Below are 24797 nucleotides of genomic sequence, written 5' to 3' on the forward strand. Positions count from 1 at the left end.
ACCTGTTGGGGACGCTAAAGCCCTATAATGGTAGGCGTGGCTAACCGGCAGATTAAAAGACTAATTTCTCGTCATCTGTGCTTTGCTAAATTGTTGTATATACTCGAATCGTCTCAAAATATGATTCTAATTCACATAATAATGCCATTTAAGACTTTTTTTCTCGTGTCATATGCTCTTTAAAATGTCCTGGTATTTCAAAGTATTCATGATGCCATGCACTCTAACAAGGTTCCCAGGGCCTTTGGAAGCGAAACAACCCCACAGCATCACTGACCCACCCCCATATGTCACAGTGGGTATGAGGTGCTGTCTACACGCCAACAAGCTGTTTGGGCAGCATGCACGGGGAAAACCTTTCCTCACTCCCAATCATAAACGCAAACGCCTGGAGTTCGCCAAGCGGTATTGGGGCTTCAACTGGGACCGTGTGCTTTGGTCAGATGACACCAAGATTGAGCTTTTTGGCAACAAACACTCTAAGTGGGTCTGGAGTGCCACGAAAGATGTGCATGCTGAAAAGCACCTCATACCACAACGACAATCATCGTTAATTTTAATAAACAACTTCAGTGCACGTGCACTGCCTGCCTTACGAACAAAGAGCGGAGGGAGGGACCAAGGGGGAGACTGCGCAATCACTCGGGACAGCTCATCCGGAAAAAAAATCCGCGATGGACTGAGAGCGCGAAGTTTGTAGCACGGAATCACTGTGTATCCCAAAAATATTCAAAGACATAGTTTAGGTTAGCTTCATGAGAATCGCCAAGCGGGTGGTCATTGTTGATCTTTATGGTTATCAACTAGTTGTAGTAGTAGTACAGTAATCTTTTCACAGATATCAACGATGGATTATTATGTGGCCACAAAGTAAGGTTGAATGTAATTGATACTAATGCCTTTACCCTATCCCTCTCTTTCTCAGCAAAATGTTCCACTTGCGGGCACTGTCCGCTATGTGGTTTGGCGTGGCACACTTGACTCGGGGCTACCACAGTGCGGCAGGGCGAAAGTCTGGTCGAAGGAGGCTGATGCTAGCAGCTCTAGTTGGCGTAACTGGTGTCTCTGCTAGTACCGGGCTGCTCTGGAAAAGGTAGGACCAAGTTCTTCCTAAATGTCTTGAACTAAATAAAACATGTCAGGTAAATTATGATTATTATCAAGAGACATATTAGAATAAACATGATTTGTTGCTTCATCGAAAAACAGATGTTGTAATTTACTCTCTTTATACATATACATAAACAGTATGGTAAATGCCTAATATATTTCAATACTGTAATGTGAACAACTCAATACAAATGGTGCACATCTGGTGGATAGCATGACACACTGGTAGGCTAGGCTGTAATTTTTGCATCCCTCAGCACAGTGTCTCATAACTCACAGCAGACTGGAGATGAATTAAATGGTGATTTCCTAGCCACGTACACAGTACACGTGACGTGGTCACCTCAGGTGGCATCTTTTGCTCCCCATGCAGAAAGTGTCACTGAGTTTTGATTGCTTTCCACTGCTAAGGAGGCTGGTGTTTGTTTAAGACAAATTGTTGAATAGGGTGTTCAAGTGCTGACACGAGATCCCAGTGGCGATACTATATCCGTGCTGCAAGAGCCAGCATGATTGATGATGCGATTGGGTGTTTGCGACCGTTTGCAGGCGCTCACCCCAGCCACTGCTCTGTTTGTATCTCATTAAACCAAATTATTATTCAGCCCACCAAGACTGTCTCAGTCGATTATTATTATTGCGATTTGTCAATCGTGACAGTTCAGCATTTCAAAGTCATATTAAAGGAACAGACAGTACCATGTAGACTAAAATGACCTTCCTCTAAAAGAAGGTAGCTCAAAGAATCTAAACATGCAAATCACGAGTATAGGAAAACTCTGATACAAGAGAAAATCTATAAAGACAGAAAATGACACAGCTCATAGGAGTTTGCAATATAGAATTGGAACAGTGTCATCTTTAAACAAGGCGTTTTTGCCCCTGTATTCCTCCAGCACTGGTCCCGCAACCGCAAAGAGTGAACGTAAACCTCCAGTGTGATACAGAAGCATACTGACACTACCTTCTGTTTTTTTTTTTTTTTGTCGAGTAAAATCCATTTATGAAACTGTTAGCACAGCTGTTTGTGCTTTGCCACACGGAACGAACTAAGCAACATAGACCAACTTCAAACAACATCAGTAGCACAAAATACACACCACTCTCCTTTTTTTTTAATATGGTTTTTTGACAAAATCCATGTATATACGACTGTTTAAGTGACGACTCACATGTAAACAACACAGCCATCGCAGTAGTCTAGGAAATTTGGGGTATAACTGACATCACGAGCAATGGTATACTACAAATTAAATGATTAGTTAGTTGTAACACTTCTGGCATTTAAAAATGTCTGGGAAGCAGGGCTGTCCCATACGACTAGTTTTCTCCCGATTAGACCAGCCGACTATTTTTATGATTAGTCGACTAATCAAATATATATATATATATATATATATATATATATATATATATATATATATATATATATATATATATATATATATATATATATATATATTAGGGCTGTCAAACGATTAAAATTTTTTAATCGAGTTAATTACAGCTTAAAAATTAATTAATCGTAATTAATCGCAATTAATCGTAATTCAAACCATCTATAAAATATGCCATATTCTGTAAATTATATATATATTCTGTAAAATAAATTGTTGGAATGGAAAGATAAGACACAAGATGGATATATACATTCAACATACGGTAGATAAGGACTGTAGTGGGCATTTCACTCTACTGTCATTTAAATCTGTCTATGCTGTCCTCACTCCGAAGCGTCCACTTTTTCCAAAGCTAGACAGCTAGTGAACGACGCCTTAATAATTAGACTTCTTCCTTTTTCATCTGATTTATTATTAAAATGGCCTCAAACCATTGTCCTCTTTAGACCGTCGTAAAACTACAAAATAAAAGTACACAAGCATTGCATTAGCAACAACGTTAGCTTAGCACGCTATACAGGTTCACCAAACATAAACAAAAAGCGTCTCATACAAAAAATATAACATTTCGCTTACTAACATAATATGTACATTCTTTACAACAACCATACTTACGGACAAATCTTGTCCAAGGATCATATAAGCACAACATTATCAGCCCGAGACGTCGTGCAGCCATAATGAAGAAAAGAAGAAAATAATAAACCATGTCGCAAAGCGACCACAAGAGTTCGCTGTTGGACAGCGCAAAAAGCCTTGCTGTAAAACTTACCAAAAGGCAGAATACTTTCTGAGCGGGACATGTGCGTTAATTGCGTCAAATATTTTAACGTGATTAATTTAAAAAATTAATTACCGCGCGTTAACGCAATAATTTTGACAGCCCTAATATATATATATATATATATATATTTTTTTTTTAGTAATTTAGTAATAAAATTTTGTTGACGCTTATTAATTCACAAAACATTTTGGAAGACTTAAATTCTCTATTAAAATACAAATAAACACGTAAATAACAATAATAAATCACAAATAAATGCTGATAGCATTAACTAGTGCAAAAGAATGGAATGTAAACAGATTCCAAACACTGACTTCGCCTTTCCAACACGATTCAAAACAATTCTTAAAAAAAAAAAAAAAAAAAAAAAAACTAGCATTAATATTATAGTATACTACTTTGTATAATGGTATTATAATTATTATTCATATTCATCAGATGTTTCATATTGGGTGTCATTCCAAAGCTGTTCTTAGTGTAGAATCTGAATTCTGAAGTATCTGAGATTAACTCCAGAAATCCTTATTTATATGACGAATATGATGTGCTTTTATTTTGAAATGTTCACCAGAAGTACGTTCACTAAACCGGTAACCATAAGCTTTACACGCTGCAAAAAAAGCACTTTTCGTCATTACATGTGGTGTCAGTTATAGTTATTTTTATTTTTGTTTGCAAATGCTGTTAACCAGCGATTTTTCATGTTTGAAGTGTCGCCTTTTAAGCACAAATTTGTGTTTTGGAGAAGACTGCCAATGTTTTATAGTAGGCTAAAGTAGGTTGTCTTTTTTTCCCCATTAGCCTCAAAGTAGCAATGGTAATGTTTAGTGTTTAATATAGATGTGTTTCCTTATTTTGTATGTCTGTAATTTAATTCTACGGCATGTTGATGACCAATAAACATCTGTGAAAGGAATTGGAGTCTCATATGTCATCAACACGCACGCACGCGGCGATAAAACATAGCGGTGAAAATTACTGCATGCATTTTTATTTACTGTGCAATAATTGGACTCATTGCATATCCCGACAGGCTTAGCAACTTCAATAAAATGTCATTAGTTAGTTAGATGGACTTACGATCTGCTCGCTTATTGTCTCCTTTCGTCTTCCAAAATTACAACTGGGTGACGGCGCTTTAGGTCTTCATTCACGGCCGATGTGCAGCCAAGCTTGGCATTGAAGGGACAAGAGACAACAGTGTACCCTCCTTTGTTTCGTTGAAATAAGTCAATGTTTTGGCCACTCTGGTGCACTTTTTTGGTTTTGTGCCGCTTTGCCCGCTTGCATACCAAGCATCCGACATTCTCAACTTTCCACGCATATATTTTTTTGACCCTTCATTAACTGTTGACGGGATGTTGTGCTCGTCGTCGCATTTACGTCATCGAGGATGTCGACTACTAAACAGCAGAAAAATGAAATTCTTATTTTTGAGTTTCCTTGGTTGCCAAGATTCTTACTGCTGGGATGTACTTTATCAACTTTTTGTCTTGTGCTTTGATGCACTTTTATTTTAAATCAAACATAATTAAATTCTCATTAACATAATCCATCATATACCTGAAAAGTTCAACTGTATTTGCACCATGCACATACAGTATTTAACCACCAGATAAAATATTGTTAGTACCAAAGGTACTACACTGCTTCTACTCACAAAGGTTCTCATCTTCTTCTAATCTTTCTGTTTTTGGAAACTAGAGCTTATGCTGATGCAGGCCCATCAGTACGACATTCCCAGCCACAAAATGGAGAAGGTTTTGTGAAGGCCTCAGACACTGAGTCAGAAAACACAGTGGAGGCTAGCAGTAGTGATGATGAGGCCAAGAATGAAAGTGGCGAAGGGAAAAAAAAGAAGCAACGTTCTGGATTCCGTGACCGCAAGGTAATCAATAACCAGCCAATTCTACCAATCAGCCACTCTTCTGTTTGATTCCTTTAAAGAATCATTTATCAGAAGCTTCTACAGCAATCAATATTCAATATGCTCTATCGGGGTGTTTTGACAGAATATTTTACAGAGTTAATCAGCTTGCTTTTCTGCCGTCATAAACAACATGAATGCTGATTAGGGAGCGGGTGACAACAGAGAAGAAAATTAAGTGGTCTTCTTCTGTTTACTGCTTGTTGATTGTTTGAACATCAAAGAATGAAATGGGGATTCAGGGGTAAAACAGTTAAATGATGCAAAAAGTCTTGGATTCTGCTGAAAGTTCCAGGGAATCAAACCATTCTTGTGACTTGCACCACCATTTCTTTTGCTGATGCAGGTGCAACTTAGGGCTTGCCACGACAAGCAGTAGCATGCTAAATAGATGTTACGACATTTAGCTCACAATGACCGATCACCTTGGTGTATATTGGAGTTTTGCAATACTTTTCATATTACCATCTGGTCGCCATTTTAAAATGAACAAATCATCATATAAATTGCTGATTTCTCTCAGAGTTGACTTTAGAGGCTGCATAACGGCCTGTGCAAGCAAGAAAAATGAGCCCTAAACAGAACATACCAACTGCTGTCGTTTGATCTATGAAAAGAGAATCATTTATTTTGTTCGGCAGGTAATGGAGTACGAGAATAGGATACGGGCCTACTCAACCCCAGACAAGATTTTCCGCTATTTTGCCACGTTGAAGATTATTGGTGAACATGGAGATGCGGAGGTTTACATGACGCCCCAAGACTTCATACGCTCCATCACCCCAAATGAGAAGCAGCCAGAGAGTAAGTCACTTTCCTGCCATTTTCTGCCACGTGAATTTTATCACAAAAACATGCCCTTTTATGACCTCTAGGATTTGCCTGGATTTCATTTGTTCGTACCTATTCATCTTCTCTCCAGGTTTGGCCTATTCGACAAATACAAGTGTAATCTTGTTTGTACTGAATTCTGGAAAAAGGCTACTAATGTGTGTTTTCAGGGGCAGAGTTGTGTGTGTGTGTGGGTGAACGCGCGTTCATTCGTTCGTACCTGTAAAATGTTGTTGGTACATGTTTGCCAGTTGTGGCTATGAGGAAAAATACACAATGCTAGTGTCATGTCAATACATTCTTGCAATTCTCATAGTAATTAGCTGAGTTGATATTATTTTGTTTAAAAAAAATAATAATAATAAAGCAAAACATTCATTTTTTTGCCTGATGGATGTATTGTGCAGTGCTCAACATAAATGAAAACACACCAACAAATTTGTTTGGAGGGGAAAAAAAGAAATAAAGCATTCGGGGAGGTCCTGCGTCCACTTTCTAATGTGACATATCAACCTGAATTACAAAAAAAAACTTTTGAGGAGGTCCTATGTCTGCCTTCTAATGTGACAAATCAACCTCAAATCAACATTTGTTAGAAAACACTACAGTCAGTAAATATTTATATGAAAAAATATGTCATAAATGTAATACATTCTCCTGAAAAACAGTGAGTAACTGAGCGGATGACCCAGGTGCAGAGGTCAGTGCAAATTTTAAATTATTATCCAAAGTGTTTTATTAATTGGGTAGCTGATAGCTGAAGAGAAAGGCTTTAAAGACGGGTCGGTGAGATCCGGGTGCAAAGTCCAGGTGGCAAGGGCGTACGTAGAATGCAAGGAATTAGGGCATGAGATTGGCTGGGAACAATAAAGCAGACAGAAGAGATTAGGCGTTAAGAACACACTCTTGAATTTTCTGACAGCTGGATGCAACATATTATAGAGTTGAAGATCTGGCGGAGTGGCTTAGTTCAAGACTGGCTTTGTACTGGCATTTTATAATTGGTTGAATGACGTGCAGCTGCTTGCTGGCTTCAAGACGCCACTGTCTAAACCTGCAATTGAGCAAATACACGCACATGGAAGGGGGCGGATACAGCAAGTCTCTGGGAAAATAGTACAGTGCGTGCTATTAATAACCTTGGAACATCGTATGCTAAAAAAAATACTCCCATGAAATTGGGCCATTGAGGGTTTTTTTTTGGGGGGGGGGGGTAATGTTTTTTTTTTTTTTTTTGTCACAAAAAAATAATTCTCATAAATTAGCACAAGAATCAGAATTCAGATCTTCGTAATAACTTTATAACACTTGTTTATGTTGACCATTTTAGGCATTTGATAGAGAACAATCTCTGGACAAAATATGAGGATCATTTTTTTGCTTGTTTAATTTTGTGTTATCTGCTAACTAGACATGTGTGATTACCGGTTTCGAGGTATACCGTGGTAGGCCCGAAATCTTGAAGGGGCACCCCCAATGCAGGCTTTTTCTTAGGCTTTTTCTTACCCTCTGCATTTCTCCGGGCTTGGGACCAGCGCAAGTAGGACACTGGCTTGTGTCCCGTTGAGGCTGCAATCATTTTTGGGGGGGTTTATTTATTTTTTGTTGTTGTTGTTTTTTTTCATTCATCGACTTATTCTCGCAGTCGGCGTGATGTCACGATGACGTCATCTCGCATAGCAAAGTGTCGCCATTTTGAGATGAGGGCAGGCACAGGTAAACATCCATAGACAAACATCTGAAATTCATATATTTCAGCTGTGTTTTGCGTCTTTTTTTCATAAAAACGTCTTAAACATGACTTATTATCACGAGTCACTTATCACGAGTCACTGCCAACAGACGCGAGGAGGCGATACAACTTAAAATTAGTGTGTATTGGCCTGCAAATCTGCCCATACAAAGTCGCAGCTGATAGCTGGATAAACAAGCCAAAGGAATTGCCTGCAGTGGAGAAAATCTACAACTACCTCATAAAGTCACCCAGTAAGTTGACCTTTATCAATTACGTGGAATATGTACTGTGTGGAACTAAGACAACTGGTAGTATATACGGAGTGATTATTTCTGCCGTAACTGGTAATTCGCCTCCAAGCGTTATTTAGCCGTGAACACGTCACGGCAAAATAACCAATTCTCACCAGGCTAATAATATACCGATTGACCGAGCAGAGCAGTTCACGGCAAAAGAAAAATAACGCTTTGCGAGTTGTCGGTTACGTAATAATAACCACTGCCTAGTCTATTGAATCATAGCAGCTAATTGGGGCAAAAAAAATCGCTTAAAGTTTACTCACCAGTAATAAAATGTCGGCTGCAAACGTAAATGTGCCTTTAGTTTCCCACTGGCGAGAATGGTCCACAGAACAGTCTTCTTTTACGGTTCCTCGATTGATTGCTTTCAGTCATTTGCTTGTCCTTTTCTTCTCATGAGGAAGAATGAAGAACTTCAAATGTGGCTCCGAACTCTTCTTTGTGTTACAACCCGCAACACGGCAACTTTTAGTCATTCCGACGGAAAAAAAAGACCCCAAATAAGACAAAAGTTCAACGCGTTTGTACTACAATGCACGACAGAGCAACTGCTTGTGACTCGTGTTTTGCCCCCATTTCAATATGGCGATGCTTTGTTGTGGCTGGTGACGTCATTAATGCCTGGATGTCCGACTGCGAGAATCTGTCTGGAGGAGAGGGCGCTTGAGTGCGACTGATTTTATGGGTTTCAGCACCATCCATGAGCATTGTGTAATTATTGACATCAACAATGGCGAGCTACTAGTTTATTTTTTGTTTGAAAATTTTACAAATTTCATTAAAACGAAAACATTAAGAGGGGTTTTAATATAAAATTTCTATAACTTGTACTAACATTTATCTTTTAAGAACTACGTCTAAGAACTAAGTCTTTCTATACATGGATAGCTTTAACAGAATGTTAATAATGTTAATGCCATCTTGATTTATTGTTATAATAAACAAATACAGTACTTATGTACAGTATGTTGAATGTATATATCTGTCTTGTGTCTTATCTTTCCAGTCCAACAATAATTTACAGAAAAATATGGCATATTTTATAGATGGTTTGAATTGCGATTAATTACAATTAATTAATTTATAAGCTGTGATTAACTCAATTAAAATTTTTAATCGTTTGACAGCCCTAATTTATGCATTTTTGGGAGCAAGTGAGTTAATATCTAAACCCCTGGCAACAAAAGTAAGTACACCCCTTAGAAACTATTTACATCCCTAAATGTCCAAATTGAGTACTGCTTGTCCTTTTCCCTCCAAAATGTCATGCGACTCGTTACAGGAGTGCCGTCAGCATTGCTGCAGAGATTGAAGAGGTGGAGGGTCAGCCTGTTAGTGCTCAGACCATAGGCCGCACTCTACATCAAATTGGTGTGCATGGCTGTCACCCCAGGAGGAAGCCTCTTCTGAAGACTACACAAGAAAGCCCGCCCGTCTCATCAGACCAGGGCCGGCCCAGGCCATTTGGGGGCCTTAAGCAAAATAGTGCAAAGGGGCACATCTTTTTGGCCCACCATTTCCTCACAGTGTACTGTGAAACCCATACATGCAATCCAACCCATACGTCCATATTTGTTATATTAATCAGATTTTGTTGCACTGCATACTTCAAACTTCTCACCCCAAATGATTGTCAGTACTTACAGTAGATAGCGCCAAACCTTTTTCTAAAAGAGGAAGGAAAGAAGTTAAGGAAGAACTTTTATTTTTTTTAAGCTTGTAATCAAGTATCAAAACTCACAAAAGTCAAACAAAGCAAACTGTAGTAAACAAAATAGAATATGAATTAAACAATTGCCAGATTGGAGGCCCCCTAGTGCTCAGGGGCCCTAAGCAGCTGCATAGTCTGCATATAGGCTGGGCCGGCCCTGCATCAGACCATAGGACATGGTTCCAGTAATCCATGTGCTTTGCTGTCATGCCTTCAGCAAACTGTTTGCAGGCTTTCCTTTTTGTTGCCAGGGGTTTAGATATTAATGGCTATATTTATTTTGAGGTGGAAATAAATTAACTCTGTTATATAAGCTGCACAAAGACTACTTTTAATTGTGTCAAAGTGTCATTTTGTCAGTGTTGTCCCATGAAAAGATAAATATGTGCAGAAATGCTAGGGGTGTACTCACTTTTGTGATACACTGTATGTTCAAATTTGCTAATACGTTTTGAAACATAAAAATCCTGTTCATCCTTTTTTTTTCCTTCAATATAATTAAACCCAGATATCTCAAAGTAATACATTTTATAGCTGTAATTGTCATACCGTGATACCATGAAACCTTGATGTTTTTGCTTAAGATTATCATACCTTCAGAATCTCATACCAGCACATGCCTACTGCTAACACAGAGTTTCCTTCTAGTGCAAACATCAGCCTAAATATGATTTCTCAATCCAAGCAATATCATTGCACTGCAAATTGTAATGTCTGCTTGGTTTAAACATGGCTTGATTGAAAATTTACATTTATGGCATATTACAATCGTTGCAGGGTTTCAAACTATTCACAGATGAGCGTTGATGAATAATGATCACATATGTTGAATCTTACTGACGGTGAGTCTTTAAAAATCTGCTATGTGGAAATGGGTTGTTGATGACCATTATTATTCATTTGCACATGTCAGTGATCTTCAGAGGTAGACTAATGTTATTGCCATTTGCTATGTCATGTGATCATGCATCATATTTTATAATGAGAGTGTCTCTTCTTATACATCGCTGTATTTGTTTTCTTTTTCCCCCCAGATCTTGGCCTTGATCAATTTGTTGTGAAGCGCTATGACGGAAAGGTAAGCTGTGCCTGTCTTTGTGACAAAGAGGCAGATTCAATGTACCTTTGAAAAATATAGTTTTGTTTTAGATATGAGTGTTTACTCACAAACAACTCACTGTTGTTTTTCTAAAGTGGTGGTTTTACTGAAGAGATTAATTTATGTGACTCGTATCTGAAATTGAATTGAATGGAATTGCCATGAATCCATTCCATCCTGAAAAAAATACACCTCAATTTCTTTGTTTTTAGTTTATACAAACAGCACTGTATTGTAAAACATAGTCATGAAAATATAATGCAGAATATAAAGAAAAATTGGTTTAGTAAAGTATATTTGGCCGAGAGTCACATACATACACACACCTTCTACTACATTTAAGTGTTGCCTTATGTCCCTAGATAATGCCTTATCACACTCCTCTTGCTCTCTCCCTCCTGCACTGCAAGCTCCAGTAGTGGGGATTGATGAGGACTTACTTAACCAGCGAGAGCTTAGCGGATGCTGTGCACAATTTCCAAGGTCTTTTAGTTACACAAAAGTTGAACATTTTCCTTTCTTAGGAACCATACTAAATTTTTAGAAAAAATAAACTAGACTAAAGCCTAATTACATGAAATATGGGAACCACAGAATTAATTTTGTTTACACTTAGTTAGAAAAAGTACAAGTGGCAAGATACAGTGGTACCTCTACATACGAAGTTAATCCGTTCCAGGACCTTGTTTGTAAGTCGAAATGGTCGTATGTCGAGCAGGATTTTCCCATAGGAATACATTATAATTCCATTAATTCGTTCCACAGCCCAAAAACCTGCACTAAATCCTTAAAAAATACTGCTGGTGCTATTACAAATGGCAATTACACGTAGCAAAACAAATAAATTATAAATCAAAATTGGAATAATGTAATAAAAAGAATAATAATAATTCCTGTAATAGTGTAACGAATCGGGTTCTAATAAGGCGGACGTTTTTTTGTGTACCTGAACGCACCGCGGGGCTCACGTGCCAGAAACAGACCGGTGAGCTTGAGTTTCACTTTCACTTTGAATGTTCTCTTGAGAACACCATCATTTGAGGCAGACAGCAGGCGTTTTGTGTTGAATAAGTTGTAAAAGAAATGATGAAAACGTGGCGAAGCTGGCGATTTCTTTGGAGACAATAAGAATTGTCAGCTTAATTTATAAAGACTGGCGAACGATGGTCGGAGGAGGACCGTGGAGATGTATTGTTGAGCCATTTCACGGATGCCCACCCCACGCTCATATTTTTCTGTCATTTGCATCTTCATTTCGAAGGTAAGCATCAACTTTTTCCTTGTTTCACCACCTGTACCAACCTTTTCTGAAACCTGTGTTGATTTGTCACACAAGAAAATCCGCCGTGCATTCGTCTGCGGTGCTGCCATTGTCGTCGTATTTCGAGCATGTCGTCGGATGTAGAAACAAATGGCGAGTCAAATTTTACGTCGGATGTCGAAAAGTTCGTGTGTCGAAGCGATCGTATGTAGAGGTACCACTGTAGTTGAAAGTTTTTTTTTTTTTTTTTTAACCCATGCAGTATTTGTCAGTCAAACAAAATTCCACTAAAAGCTCAACCAACACTATTGCCCTTTTTTGGACTTCATTGAGGGTGTCGAGAGCATGAATCTCGCTCATGGCTCACAACAGCCAAGTGACATATTGTATTGCAACATGTACGATAAATTGCGGTAAACCCCATTTTTATTTTCAGATATTTTTGAGCCAAACCTTTTCTTATCCTAAATACCAAAAAGTGTTTAAGGTATTCTTTGCTGAAAAGGAAAGTTCTGTAGTTTGTGCAGCACTCAGCATATACTGTCATTATGGGTTTTTTTTTTGTTTAGCCTCTTTTGTTCCTGTTTACAGGCCATGTGTTCCCTTTATTTGCAAGCCAAATTTCTGTCCACGTGGATTTGTCTGATACTGCATTTTAGCATTTGTTGTCTCACAGAGTTCCCTCCAGTGTGGCCAAAGAGCTCCCAGCCTAAGCTCTGCCCCTCCCTTTCTTTTGCCGCCAGCCACGTTAAGCATAGATGAAATGGCAGTGCCCTTCTGTGTGCCCTAAAATGTAGCTCAAGGGTGAAGGGAAAATTTCAGCTGGGATTTGGCTACTTTGATAAAGGCTTTTGTCATTGGCAGAGGAGTAAAGTCTTGAGCTAAAAAAAAGTCTGAAAAATAGTCACTGTTTAAATGAAATAAAATATGACCAAGTTTAAAATTTGCGATAAAGGTATTATTTCAGTCGTTAAGTGTACGAATTTTAAGTATGGATGTTATGTGCCTCTTAGGCTATATCTACACTAGGACTCATAATGGCCTTAAATGTGTACTGTAATTTTCAGACAATAAACCGCTACTTTTTCCCCTCATTTTGAATCCTGCGGTGTATAGTCCAGAGCAGCTTATTTGTTGATTTCTTTGGTAACATTTTAAAAGTAACATTTTATTCGACAGTGACGTCATAAGACTAAGACCGTCATAATTATGACATGACACTGTCATGGGGATTAATGAATGCTTATGATAGATGTCATTAAGTGTCATCTAGCAATTTGTGTCACTAACTCCATTTATGTCCAGTTCAGATCTTTGACATCCATTCAAAAGTGAGATAATTTGCCAAAAGACACTAAATGACATCTGTCATAAGTAGGAATGTGTCGATAATCGGTTTTAAGGTATTCTGTGGTATAAAAATGTCACGGGTTCAAAACCGCAAAGAATTTTCGTCATTCTGTCCCTAAAGTATTAGCTATTTTTTATGCCCCAAAAATGCACGGAGAAACCCTACGCATTCAGCTGCGAGGCTCAACCCTCCCCAACCGATTGTTGCTCAGTGTCAGTGGGTCAGCTGTGCTACACGATGGCTGGAGGAGGTGAAACTCCTGACCTTTTTCCCCCATCGAAGAAAACGAAATCGCTGGTATGGGAATACTTCGGCCACAGAAAAGTTACAGACAGCCGCGGCTTAGAGGAAGAAGGCCAACCGACATGTAAAACATGTTTGCGGAGGGTGGCTGCAGAGAAGGCAATACCTCCAATATGATTTCGCATTTATACAAAATAAAATGTTAGTAAACACAATCATGAACGTTTTCCACCAGTTACAAGAGTTAACTCCAGCGTGTTTAGTGTGTCTAGCGATAGTAAAACGTGGTGTCTTTTTCTCTCTGGCAACTGTCTGTGTTGAGAAAGAGAGTGTGTGTATAATGTAAACATGATAAGAGTCATACACACATGCTTTTTATGGAAAATCGCCCCCCCCCCCCCCACCCCCGATGATAATAATGTTAAGCTATGGCTGTGGGTTTAAGCTCACCTAATTGACTGCATTTATTTTGATTGTATTTAGAACTTCATGTGTTTATTTATTATTATTTTAACTTAACATTATGCTTCTGTTCCAATCCACAAAAAAACTTTTTTGTTTGTTTGTTTTTTTGTTTTTTTTAACCCAGATATCTCAAAGTAACACATTTTAAGCTGTAATTGCAATACCGTGAAACCGTGATATTTTTGCTTAAGGTTATCATACCGTCACAATCTCATACTGGCACATGCCTTGTCATAAGCAGTCAATAATTCTTGTTACAGTGTCATTTAATAATTGTGACAGTCTTATGACGCAGCTGTGAAATAAATGGTTAACATCTTTTGGTGTAAATGTCCCATAATACAGTTAGGACAGCTGCGGCTTATAGTATGGTGTGGCTTATCTATGAACAAATGCCGTTTTCATGTCAAATTTGATGGGTGGTGGCTTATAGTATATTAAGGTGCGCCTTAGAGTCCGAAAATCACGGTAATTAGTTAGACCGGGAGTCAGCAACCTGCGGCTCTAGAGCAACATCTGCTCTAGTAGCTCTCTGGAGCTTTTTCAAAAATGTTTTAAAATGGAAAAAATGGGGAATGGAAATATTTTGTTTTATTATGGTTTCTGTAGGAGGACAAATATGACATGAAATTTCTTCTAATTCATTAATTAATATTGTAATAAAGTTAAACTTGAGGCGGCATCATACAACATAGTAGTGATGTGGTGCGTCATTCTCCTTTGGATGCACTGCAGGGAAAATAAACATTTAATCATGAAGTAGGGCTGGGCGATATGGCCTTAAGTACGTATCACGATAAATTGAGCAGATTTACCTCGATAACGATAAATGACGATAAATTCACCCAAGCGGACTGTAATATAATTTGAAAATTTGAATCAATGCATGGAATACAAATTAACCGTTTCTCGTTAAATTTATTTACCAGCTTTCAATTTAACAATTGCACATGCAGTCTAAACATTAGGTATTAAAAAAAAAAGATCTTGTAAACAATAAGAATTCTAGTGTGAACATTTATAACCACTTGTATGACTTGAAAAATGTACATTATAAAAATCAATATGACGACTGTGCAAACATGTCATTCTAACACAAATAACTTGCAGCTTTAACAGTACACTTCAGACAACTTATTGGTAATGGCTGCTGTGACATAATTATTCAACGCAAGTGTGTACGTCAAGGTTTAAGGTTTTTTTTTTTTTTTCCCCGAAACATTTTTTAAACCAGATTAAAGCTGTATTGCTCTGATGCCAATGAAACATTTAAGGTTTTATGATGGCAGAATACAGCAAACACATACAGAAAAAATAGTATTAATAGTTTAATAAAAATATTAAACTGTCATATTATATATAGGCTTCACTGTTGGATTATACTAGCTGAGTGCTTTACCATCATGAAAGCTTTCAGAGAAATCACACAGAGATGCCAAATAACGTGACATAATGATTGCTACATGAAGTCCGTGCCCAGTCCACTCATTAACTTCAGCCGTTTCGACAGGGTTAGAGCCGCTATCCGACTCCATCACATTCATTTGTAGCCGCTGTTAGCCGCTAGCGTTAGCCTGTGGCTTGGCTACCAGAAGAAAGCACTGAAAGCATCCTCTCCTGATATCGTGAGAACCAGGGAGGACAGCGGGTGAAAGCCCGTGTGGAACCCGCCAAGAGTTTATTTAATGTCGGGTGAAAGTTTGGCGAAGTTAACTTAAGCCCGACTCCATCCCGTTGACTTGTAGCGTTAGCCGCTAGCGTTAGCCTACCGGGCTTCTGTTTGTTTGGCTTCCTGAAAACCACGTGACTCCATACGTAAGCACACTGTCTGCTTTCTTAAAGGGGAATGAACATAGCCGAACAACACAGAGTCAAAGCGGGATGAAAAAAATATATTTTCTTGTTTTATTAAATTACCTAATTTACCGACATGGTCAAAATTATGTCGGTCATCTTGAAGAATTTCGGTAACGGTAAATTTTCGGTTTACCGCCCTGCTCTGTCATGAAGGCTCATTATGTATTTGTACCCAACTTTTTTGATAGTAGGCTAATATAGATACATAAAGCATGTGTTGCCTTCAATATAAGGGTTATATAAGGCTTTTAATATATTGCGGCTCCAGACATACTGTATTTGTTTTTTGTGAAATGGCAATGTGGCTTTTTCAACATTTTGGGTTGCCGTTACACTATATGGCATGTCAGCTACACCAACCTCTTGTCCCGAGATTTTATTTGTAATTTCCTAAACTATGGACGCACCGCTTAGTATAGTCGGGATATCCGTATAAAAATCGGATACAAAGGAAGTGATGTCATAGAGCGTGCCATCGATCATCTTTTGTGCATTGTAAACAATGGAAGCGAATGGTACGAAGGCAGCTTTCTTGTTGCCTGGCACGGCCAGACTGTTCTCCCTGTATTTTTCAAACACTGAGAGAAAAGTCCCATTAACCAGCCCATTAACGGCCTCTCGAGCAGGTACAAAATCAATCGACAAATCAGATTTGTTATTTGTGTGACGTGTTCTTAACGAGCAACGTCACTCTTGCGCGTCGAAAGTCGTCTCCACAACAACACAGATGGTGAACGGGAGAGCCGAGAATATGTTCCAATCCACGGTAAAATCAGTTTTAAATTACCAAAAACACATCGACACGAGTCATTGAACACAGTTTGTCTCGCGCTAGCCATGTCGAATAAACTCCGCTCTCTTCGTATGTTTACTTCCGCGCGCAAGTCCCTCGTCCTGCCCTCGTCATTTTACTAACGTCACGTCTGCCCGTCGCTGATTGGTCCACTCCGCTGTCTGTTTGCTGTGGCTTGCTCCGCCCTGGAAATTGTATCTGCTGAATGGTGGCCAGACTCAGTAGCTGGAACAGCGGTGAGTCTGGTGTACCAGGCAAGCTTTCTTGCTCCTCTTTTTACAACTGAAATAGCTTGTAAATCTTCAACTTAAATTTGTGTGGAGAAGACATCGAACAACGCCGAAAATGATAAGCTTACAGTTCAGAGTTGACCCCCGCGAACGATGATGTCACTCACGAGGCTGCTCATTTTTACGCAAAATGCAGACGTCATGTGCAGGAGTGGGCTGTTTATATACGCACCTTAATAGTAGTGTGGACAGTTATAAAATATTGTCCGGATTACAAGGCAAAAAATTATCTGTCCTAGTGTAGACGTAGCCTTAATAAATCCCCATTGGTTATTGCTCATTTGTTCCAGGTTTGGCCTACATACTGTATAAGGCAAACACAGCACACCCAGTTGACTGTGACTGAACAATGAATGTGTTTACTGACTCACCATGTGTGTTTTACCTACCCAAAGAGCAGAGACATTCTGAAAGAATAATGGGATTTCTTGTCTTTCCTGAACACAATTTGTCATTGTGTCCATCATTGTGCGTTCTCCACCCAATGTGTTTATAGGGATGTACTTTATGCAGCCACACGTTAACATGTAACCCGTTGTTGCCATTTTATTGTTGTTGATTTTATCATGCCCTTGTGTACTGTCTCATTCTCATAACAAGTAATCGCACCATTTTCTCTCTCTTCCCCTCCTTGTGAATTACCATTTTCCTCAAAACCCCATTTTTCAAAATCTCCACCTTGTCTGTCCTGACCCTGGCCTACAATAAATCCATCTGCTGATGCCCGGTTTCTACCCAAAACCTCCCTTCCCTTTCATCCTTGCTTCCCCTTCGTCCTTGCCCCAACCCTGCTTCTGCCCCTCCCCCCTCTTCAGGACTTCTGGCAGGTAATGGGTGTGTGCTAAGTTGCATGTATGCACCTGAATGAAATGCTCCGCAGTATAGTCAATACTTAATCCTTTAAGTTTTTTGTCAAAATGTGCCTCTCCTTTTCCTTTATACTTTTTTTTTAAATAATTATTTCTCACACTTCCCTCCTAATGTTAGCTTCAACCCTCTATCCTGTTGTTAGTGCTGGGGAACAGCCAAACATTTTTTTTAAAGTAATTTAACAAATCCTTCCAATGCAGCCAAAAAATACAGGCTGGACACTGAACCATAAAAAGTAGGGAACGAATAGAGGTCGGCCAACGCTATGGGAGATGCCACCAAGGGTTTGTGCAGTGGCTTGTAGCAGGTCAGTCAGGTTAAAGCCTCTTTTAATAATGAAGGTAGTCTCAATCACTTACAGATACACATTACCCATTGCTGCTGCAGTTATTGTCTAGTGTTTCAGCATTGGACAAAGTGTAACTCTACGTCGGCTGTTATGCTAAAGATCTCTCCACTGCTCTTTGTTTAAACCTGTTCCTTGCAATTGTCTGCTATACCAACCTTACTAAATTATTCAAACTTGAACTTTCTACTTTATTTCTCTTAACAATACCAAATACTTCAGCAGCAAAAAGGATGAGCAACTAAAATATCGACCTCACAGAAAACTATGTAGACTGCTACTTTTAAGATAGATGCTATAATCATCAGAAAATGTTTAAATGTGCTGCCCATATTTAAATCATTACATCGCTGTTCCCCTCCACTCGATCTCCCTCGTTCTTTATAAATAATTTTCTCCTTCATCTCCTTTTATTTCCATTTTAAGAGTTAGCTTAAGCTTCCTCCTACGGGCCTTGGTTTGGCACAAATGCCCATTTCTTCAGCATGCCCTGTTGCCAGTGTTCTCCTCAAAAAGTAGCTGGTGGTGGCACCCTTTCCTTGCATGGTGGCAACACAGGGGCTTTGGGACCCAGGAAATGCCTGTTAGCTAGCATTGAGGCTGTATTGATGTGCTTTGTAGCCTTCACCAATTCATCTTTTGAATTGTTCTGACGCAAACACTGCATGATGCCTGAAGAGCATGGTTTAAAGTCACTTAAGGCAGGAATTATTTGCACATCTCTAGTCTGTTTAAACGGTTCCCTATATATTGTGGGCTTTTGAATGAATAGACATAACTTCTGTATCATTGGACACTTTTTACTGAGAGTGCGTGAGCGTGTGTTTTTCATATAAACAATCTTCTTTTCACCATAGCTGTTATCATGCTCACTCTTTTTGATTTTACAGGAAGTTCCAGAAGCCCTCGTATTGGACTTTATTTAAATGGCAATGTTGATTCTGTTTTACTCAGATCTCAATTTATCAATGAATACACATAAAAAAAAGCGTTAGAATTCTTTCCTTTTCTTCTATATATGCTCTCCGAATGTACAAGAGATTTTTGAGTCACGTGGTATTCTGAGGGCATGCTTTTTTCTTAGCCATTTCTTAGCAACCAAAATGTGTTGGCTGAGCATTGTGTATCAGGATCGATTCTTCAGTTGCGTCCCAAGAATAATTATGAGCTATTACAGCACACCTGTTCCGTAGGACCTCTGAGGACCAGAGACAGACAGTTAATATGTCTACCCAAACATCCACTCACATGCTGCTGGTGGCCATTTTGTCCCAATTATGATCTCATAGGAGCAGGGAGTGTTCATCCAGAATAAGTGCAAAGGTTGGATAAGGTCTTTGTAAAACTGCACAGTAGAGAGGTGCATGATGTTCTGAACACACTTACATGTTAATTGATTTTTAGCTTTTCGGAAGAGGGATAATTGCTGATGAAAAAGTTGAAAATATATATGGCAAAAAACATTCAGGTGACTTGAAGTTCTGCTCTGAGACCCCCAATTTGACCAAATTTCAAAATTGTCCTATATGCATGTGTGACACATCATCGGAAAGCTTAAAATCTCAATTTTCTGAGGTAAGACACATTTGAACAGGAGGGCATTTAAAAAAACAAAAAATTTATACCCCTGAACCCTAACTCAAGGTGGGAGCATGAGAGAGCATAATTAAAGACACCATGATTTTAATTAGTGTTGCACCGATACCATTTTTTGGGCCCGATACAGATACCTGGCTGTGCAGTATCGGTCGATACCGATACCATTCCGATACCACTCTGTTAAAAAAAAAATATATACATACATATATATATATATATATATATATATATATATATATATATGTATGTACAGTATAAGGGATGCAATGATACAGTTAAGTCACGGCTCGGTACGATTTTCGATACAATTCAATACATTTAATGCTCTGAAACAGAAAATATAACTGTTATTATTATTTTTTTTTTTTTATTATTATTTGCTAACAAGCAAAAATAACAGTGCCATCATATAAACAAGCATTTTAGTGCATAATATTTGTGTGCTTACTTCTTACTGATCTGAAGAAATTTTGTATATAAGTGCTGAGAACAATCTTTACTGTTTGTAAAGTGGGGCACACTGTTGATTGCTGCAGCTCTCTTAGCAGCTATATTTACCATATAAGTAAACCATCCTTTTTGTGGTCTGGGTCCATCTGTAACATGTACTGAATTAACAGTATTTGCAGCATTATCTATAGTCACTGGTATGGATTGATTTGGCCTGCTTAACTTCCATTCAGTCATGGCGGTTTCTATTTCATCAATGGCGTCGGCGGCTTTTATATGGACTACGCGTCGCTCTGGGCTCACGCAGCTAATGGCATGGGATCTAATGTAGCACATCTAGGATGCTATTTGATGATATCGAGTGTGTGCACGCGAGAGTTGGCATGGGATCTAACATAGGACATCTAGGTTGCTATTTGATGATATCTAGTGTGCGCGCTGGGCCGCTTGAGTGTTTTCTGGCCACAGAAGTCACTTCTGCTCATTACTGCACAACATATGACAATCGACTTTCATAAACAGGACGATTTTGAAGTACGGCGCTCTTAATTTGCCACTCATTGTTCATCATGAAACCATGAGTTTGCTTAGTCTCCCACGGTCTTAATCTTTCTGATCCCATCGGCGCTACAATAGCAAGCGTTAGCTAACGCATGCTAACCGTTTGTGAATGTCATGTTTGATGAGCAGCGAAACATTGCGGATATGTTGTAGTGTACATCCGTAATATTGAAGACAAAGGTGTAAATTTCGTTTGGCAGTGTCGAGACAAAGACATACAGATGTAATGATTTGGGAAGTTAGCTCACATTGGGAGGACAGTATATTTGCGTTCAAGTGATGCCAGTAGATGGTATCGGCGCCCTAAATGTTGGTACTCGTCGATACCGATATCACCAATTTGGGCCGGATCGGCGCCCCCTGCCGATACTGGTATCGGTTTAACTTTAAATTTAATGAAATATTATCGCGTACTTACCTCGTTTTCATTCAAAAACTCTGTGTAGCATGACTCACCGAGTGTCAAGACACAGCTGTGAATGTTCACAGCTGGACTTTTTGGTGGATTTTATGCGTGAAACACGGTAATATAACAAGGGTCGCCATGCAGAAATCGCAGACATCAAAGAGTGGTCGAGATTTTCTTTTTCAAATATTTACCCTTTTGAACGTTTTTTTTGTTTGTTTTTTTTTTCCAATTTTCTTTGGATCAATTATTGATCATCTAAAATATCGGGGAAAATGCAACAGTAACAAAAAAAAAATACAATTAAGCGCTAGTCATGGGGTAGATATCCGTGACCTACTTACAGACACAATTTTTTCATCTTGACATAATTTGTTTAAAAGTTTAAAATATTAAAATATGCGAGTAAATAATTTCATAAAGTGTTTTTTTTTTTTTTTTTTTTTTTTTTTTTTTTTTTTTTTACTAAATATTAGATGTCAATGATTCTAAGCTAAAATGATAGACACTTTGAATAATACATATGATTACCTTCTTTTTATGGCTGGGTTGAAACAAAAGCGGCTGCGTGGTGTCTGTACACGGGGGTCTCAAGGGTAAGACGGACAAATTAAAAATAGTTCGGGGGCTTAATCGGCCATGAAGCTGCTATGGCAGCATAAAGACATATTGTTCTTTCAAACAGAACAGTTCTTTTGGTCCAAAACACAGAAAGAGCAGAAACTGCTTTTTCAGCCTAGAATGTGTTTTCCGCCAAATGAAAAATACACACATGAACCAATGACTGAATGCTATTAATCTATACTTTAACAGTTAATATACAGGATATACAGTATATGTATGTATGTATGTATGTGTATATATATATATATATATATACACACAGTATATTATGCTTAGCTTTCATAATGATCATGCACACCTTCCAGAATCATAATATTATATCATTTAGTCCGAGTGTACTTAGAAAGCATTTCCGTTGCCTGATGTGAAATGAGTAGAAACTTGGCACTTGGCACGTTAGCTACAGACTGCAAGACCTCATTGAATGATGAATTAAATTTGCTGGACTTTTGAAGTAAGTTCAAATGTGTCCAGTGCAGCTTTCAGGCTGCTAGGAAACACAGGAGATTAGCCTTGACCAAACGCTCTCGACCTCCTCTGGGACTTGCTCGGTTATATATAACAGTGATTCATTTGACAGCATCGTCAGAAGCTCCGTCATAACCATATCTGTGCCTTGACTCGCAGAAGAGTCAGTTGCTCTTTCATAATTTTCCTGCAGCTACAAGCTTAGACTGATGCGTAGAGATTGGTATGAGCACATGATCTGGCTTAGCACAGATATTTAATAAGGAAGCATGCTCAAATTCACTCTGACAGCTGTGATGTTGACACCAATCAGGAGGCGCGCTTTTGTCAAATGAAGCGCTATCTGTTAATTAGCTTGAGTACAAGTAATGAAGGTTACACTCATTTGTGGATCAGTAATTTGAGATAAGACTCCCAATTAGAGCCACATACACATTCTGTCATTTGTGGTCTTATTTTTTTTTTCTTCATTTTTTAAAAAGTCAATTAATCATATATTTATGTAATTCGTACTCTTGAAAAAATATTGATGCAGCTTATATGTACATACAGTATATATAAGGGTGTAACGGTACATGTAATAGTATTGAACCGTTTCGGTACGTGATAGTCGGTTCGGAACAGAGGCGTACCGAACGAGTTTCTGACGTAATATAACCCTTTTCGAGGCTGTGAGTCGATCGAGTTAGTTTCTTTGTGTAGATCATATTTACTCCGTCTTCTGTACTATAAGGAGGACCAACACGGTAGGACAGTCCAGAAACGTCGCAACAACGTGGCCGCCGCGAGAACGCAGTGAAACGCGGGTGCTAGAGTCAGTCAGCCAATGCACACTAGTCGCAGTGTGGCCGCGTGTTAGATGCGTCCCAGAAGCGGCTCAACGCAACGCACGCGAAAAAGAACGGCAGAGTTGATTATTTGACGCGAGACGCGGACCTCCTGCGTCAATACTACTAGCTAGGATCGGGCCGGAAGTCACTCGTGTAATAATATGGTGGATCCGGTCGATTTTCAAACTAATATGCAATCGTAACCTACTTTTTGAGTCCATCAGATCTCTTGAGTGGTAGATCGGGGCACAGTTGACTTGTCTTTGTTGATTTACTGCGGTCTTCTCTGCTAAAATAATAACCAACACGGCCCGGTGTTCAATACAAAACACTCCTACCACAACAAAACAAGTAGGAACTAACATTCACATAGGAACTAAAGTTATACAATATAAATGAATACTACATCACATTTGTAAAATATGAACACGTAATAAAATAATAGCCCATTTAAATAAAATAATTAAAATGAGCTAAAACACCTGTAATTAAATAATAAGAATAATACACACATCCTGCTTACACAATTAAATTTATTAATTTCTGTGTGGCGCTTTAACTTGAGAAAATCCACCAATAAAGCTTTTGAAAACCGTTCATAAGAAAAAAACATGTTTCATTGAGGCATTTCATTTGTAAAATACATGTTAAAATCTTTGTCATTGGGATTGCGTTTCTCTTTAGCACAGGACTTCTTCTTTCTTTCAGAAAGAAAGCTGACCAATATGCGGGATCTGAAAGGCAAATTGTTGTTGGATTATCTTTAAATACCCGCTACTTTTTGAGCAGAATTCTAGCTTTGTATGGGCTAATGTTCCTATTGTTGAAAGCACAAAAGTGTGTAATAAACCACTAGCACATTTGCTTTTTTTTTACATTTTTTTTTTTTTTACTGTACCGAAAATGAACTGAACCGTGACCTCAAAACCGAGGTACATACCGAACCGAGATTTTTGTGCACTGTTACACCCCTAAGTATCTATATACTAGTGTATATATATATATATATATATATACGTATACTGTATATTTATATATTAAGGCGGAAAACACTCAGGTGACTTGAAGTTTCGCTCTGAGACCCCAATTTGGCCAAATTTCAAAATTGTCATATATACATGTGTGATACATTATTGGAAAGCTTAAAATCTCTATTTTCTGGGGGAAGAAAGATTTTGAACAGGAGGGCATTTAAAAAAAAATATATATATATATATATATATTTATTTTTTTAAACAGCAAAACCCTAACTGGAGGTGAGAGCATAATTTAAGACGCCACGATTTTAAAGAGATATTATCGCGCACTAACCTCTTTTCGATCCAAAAACGCCATGTAGCATGTATGTATGTAGAGTGTGAAGACACAGCTGTGAACGGCCACAGCTGCATTTTTTAGGGATTTTATAAGTATAACATGGACATATAACAAGGGTCGCAATGCAGAAATCGCAGACATCGAGGAGTGGTCGAGATTTTCTTTTTCAT

At 38.5% G+C, this 24797-nt stretch overlaps 1 protein-coding gene across 2 annotated transcripts in view; it reads left to right on the top strand.

Moving 5' to 3' along the window:
- The window catches only part of micu1 (mitochondrial calcium uptake 1), a 75730-nt gene that overhangs the window by 20711 nt on the left and 30222 nt on the right, over positions 1 to 24797 (top strand). The window contains exons 2-6 of one of the 2 annotated variants that reach the window (XM_057848052.1): positions 926 to 1093; positions 4999 to 5182; positions 5863 to 6025; positions 10832 to 10875; positions 17972 to 17983. In XM_057848052.1, the coding sequence (XP_057704035.1) occupies positions 930 to 1093; positions 4999 to 5182; positions 5863 to 6025; positions 10832 to 10875; positions 17972 to 17983 (567 nt within the window). In that variant the 5' untranslated portion in view covers positions 926 to 929. The remainder of the gene's footprint in view (positions 1 to 925; positions 1094 to 4998; positions 5183 to 5862; positions 6026 to 10831; positions 10876 to 17971; positions 17984 to 24797) is intronic. The other variant, XM_057848054.1, reaches the window with a different exon arrangement.

This window comes from Corythoichthys intestinalis, chromosome 10, assembly GCF_030265065.1.
Source record: "Corythoichthys intestinalis isolate RoL2023-P3 chromosome 10, ASM3026506v1, whole genome shotgun sequence".
Taxonomy (NCBI): domain Eukaryota; kingdom Metazoa; phylum Chordata; class Actinopteri; order Syngnathiformes; family Syngnathidae; genus Corythoichthys; species Corythoichthys intestinalis.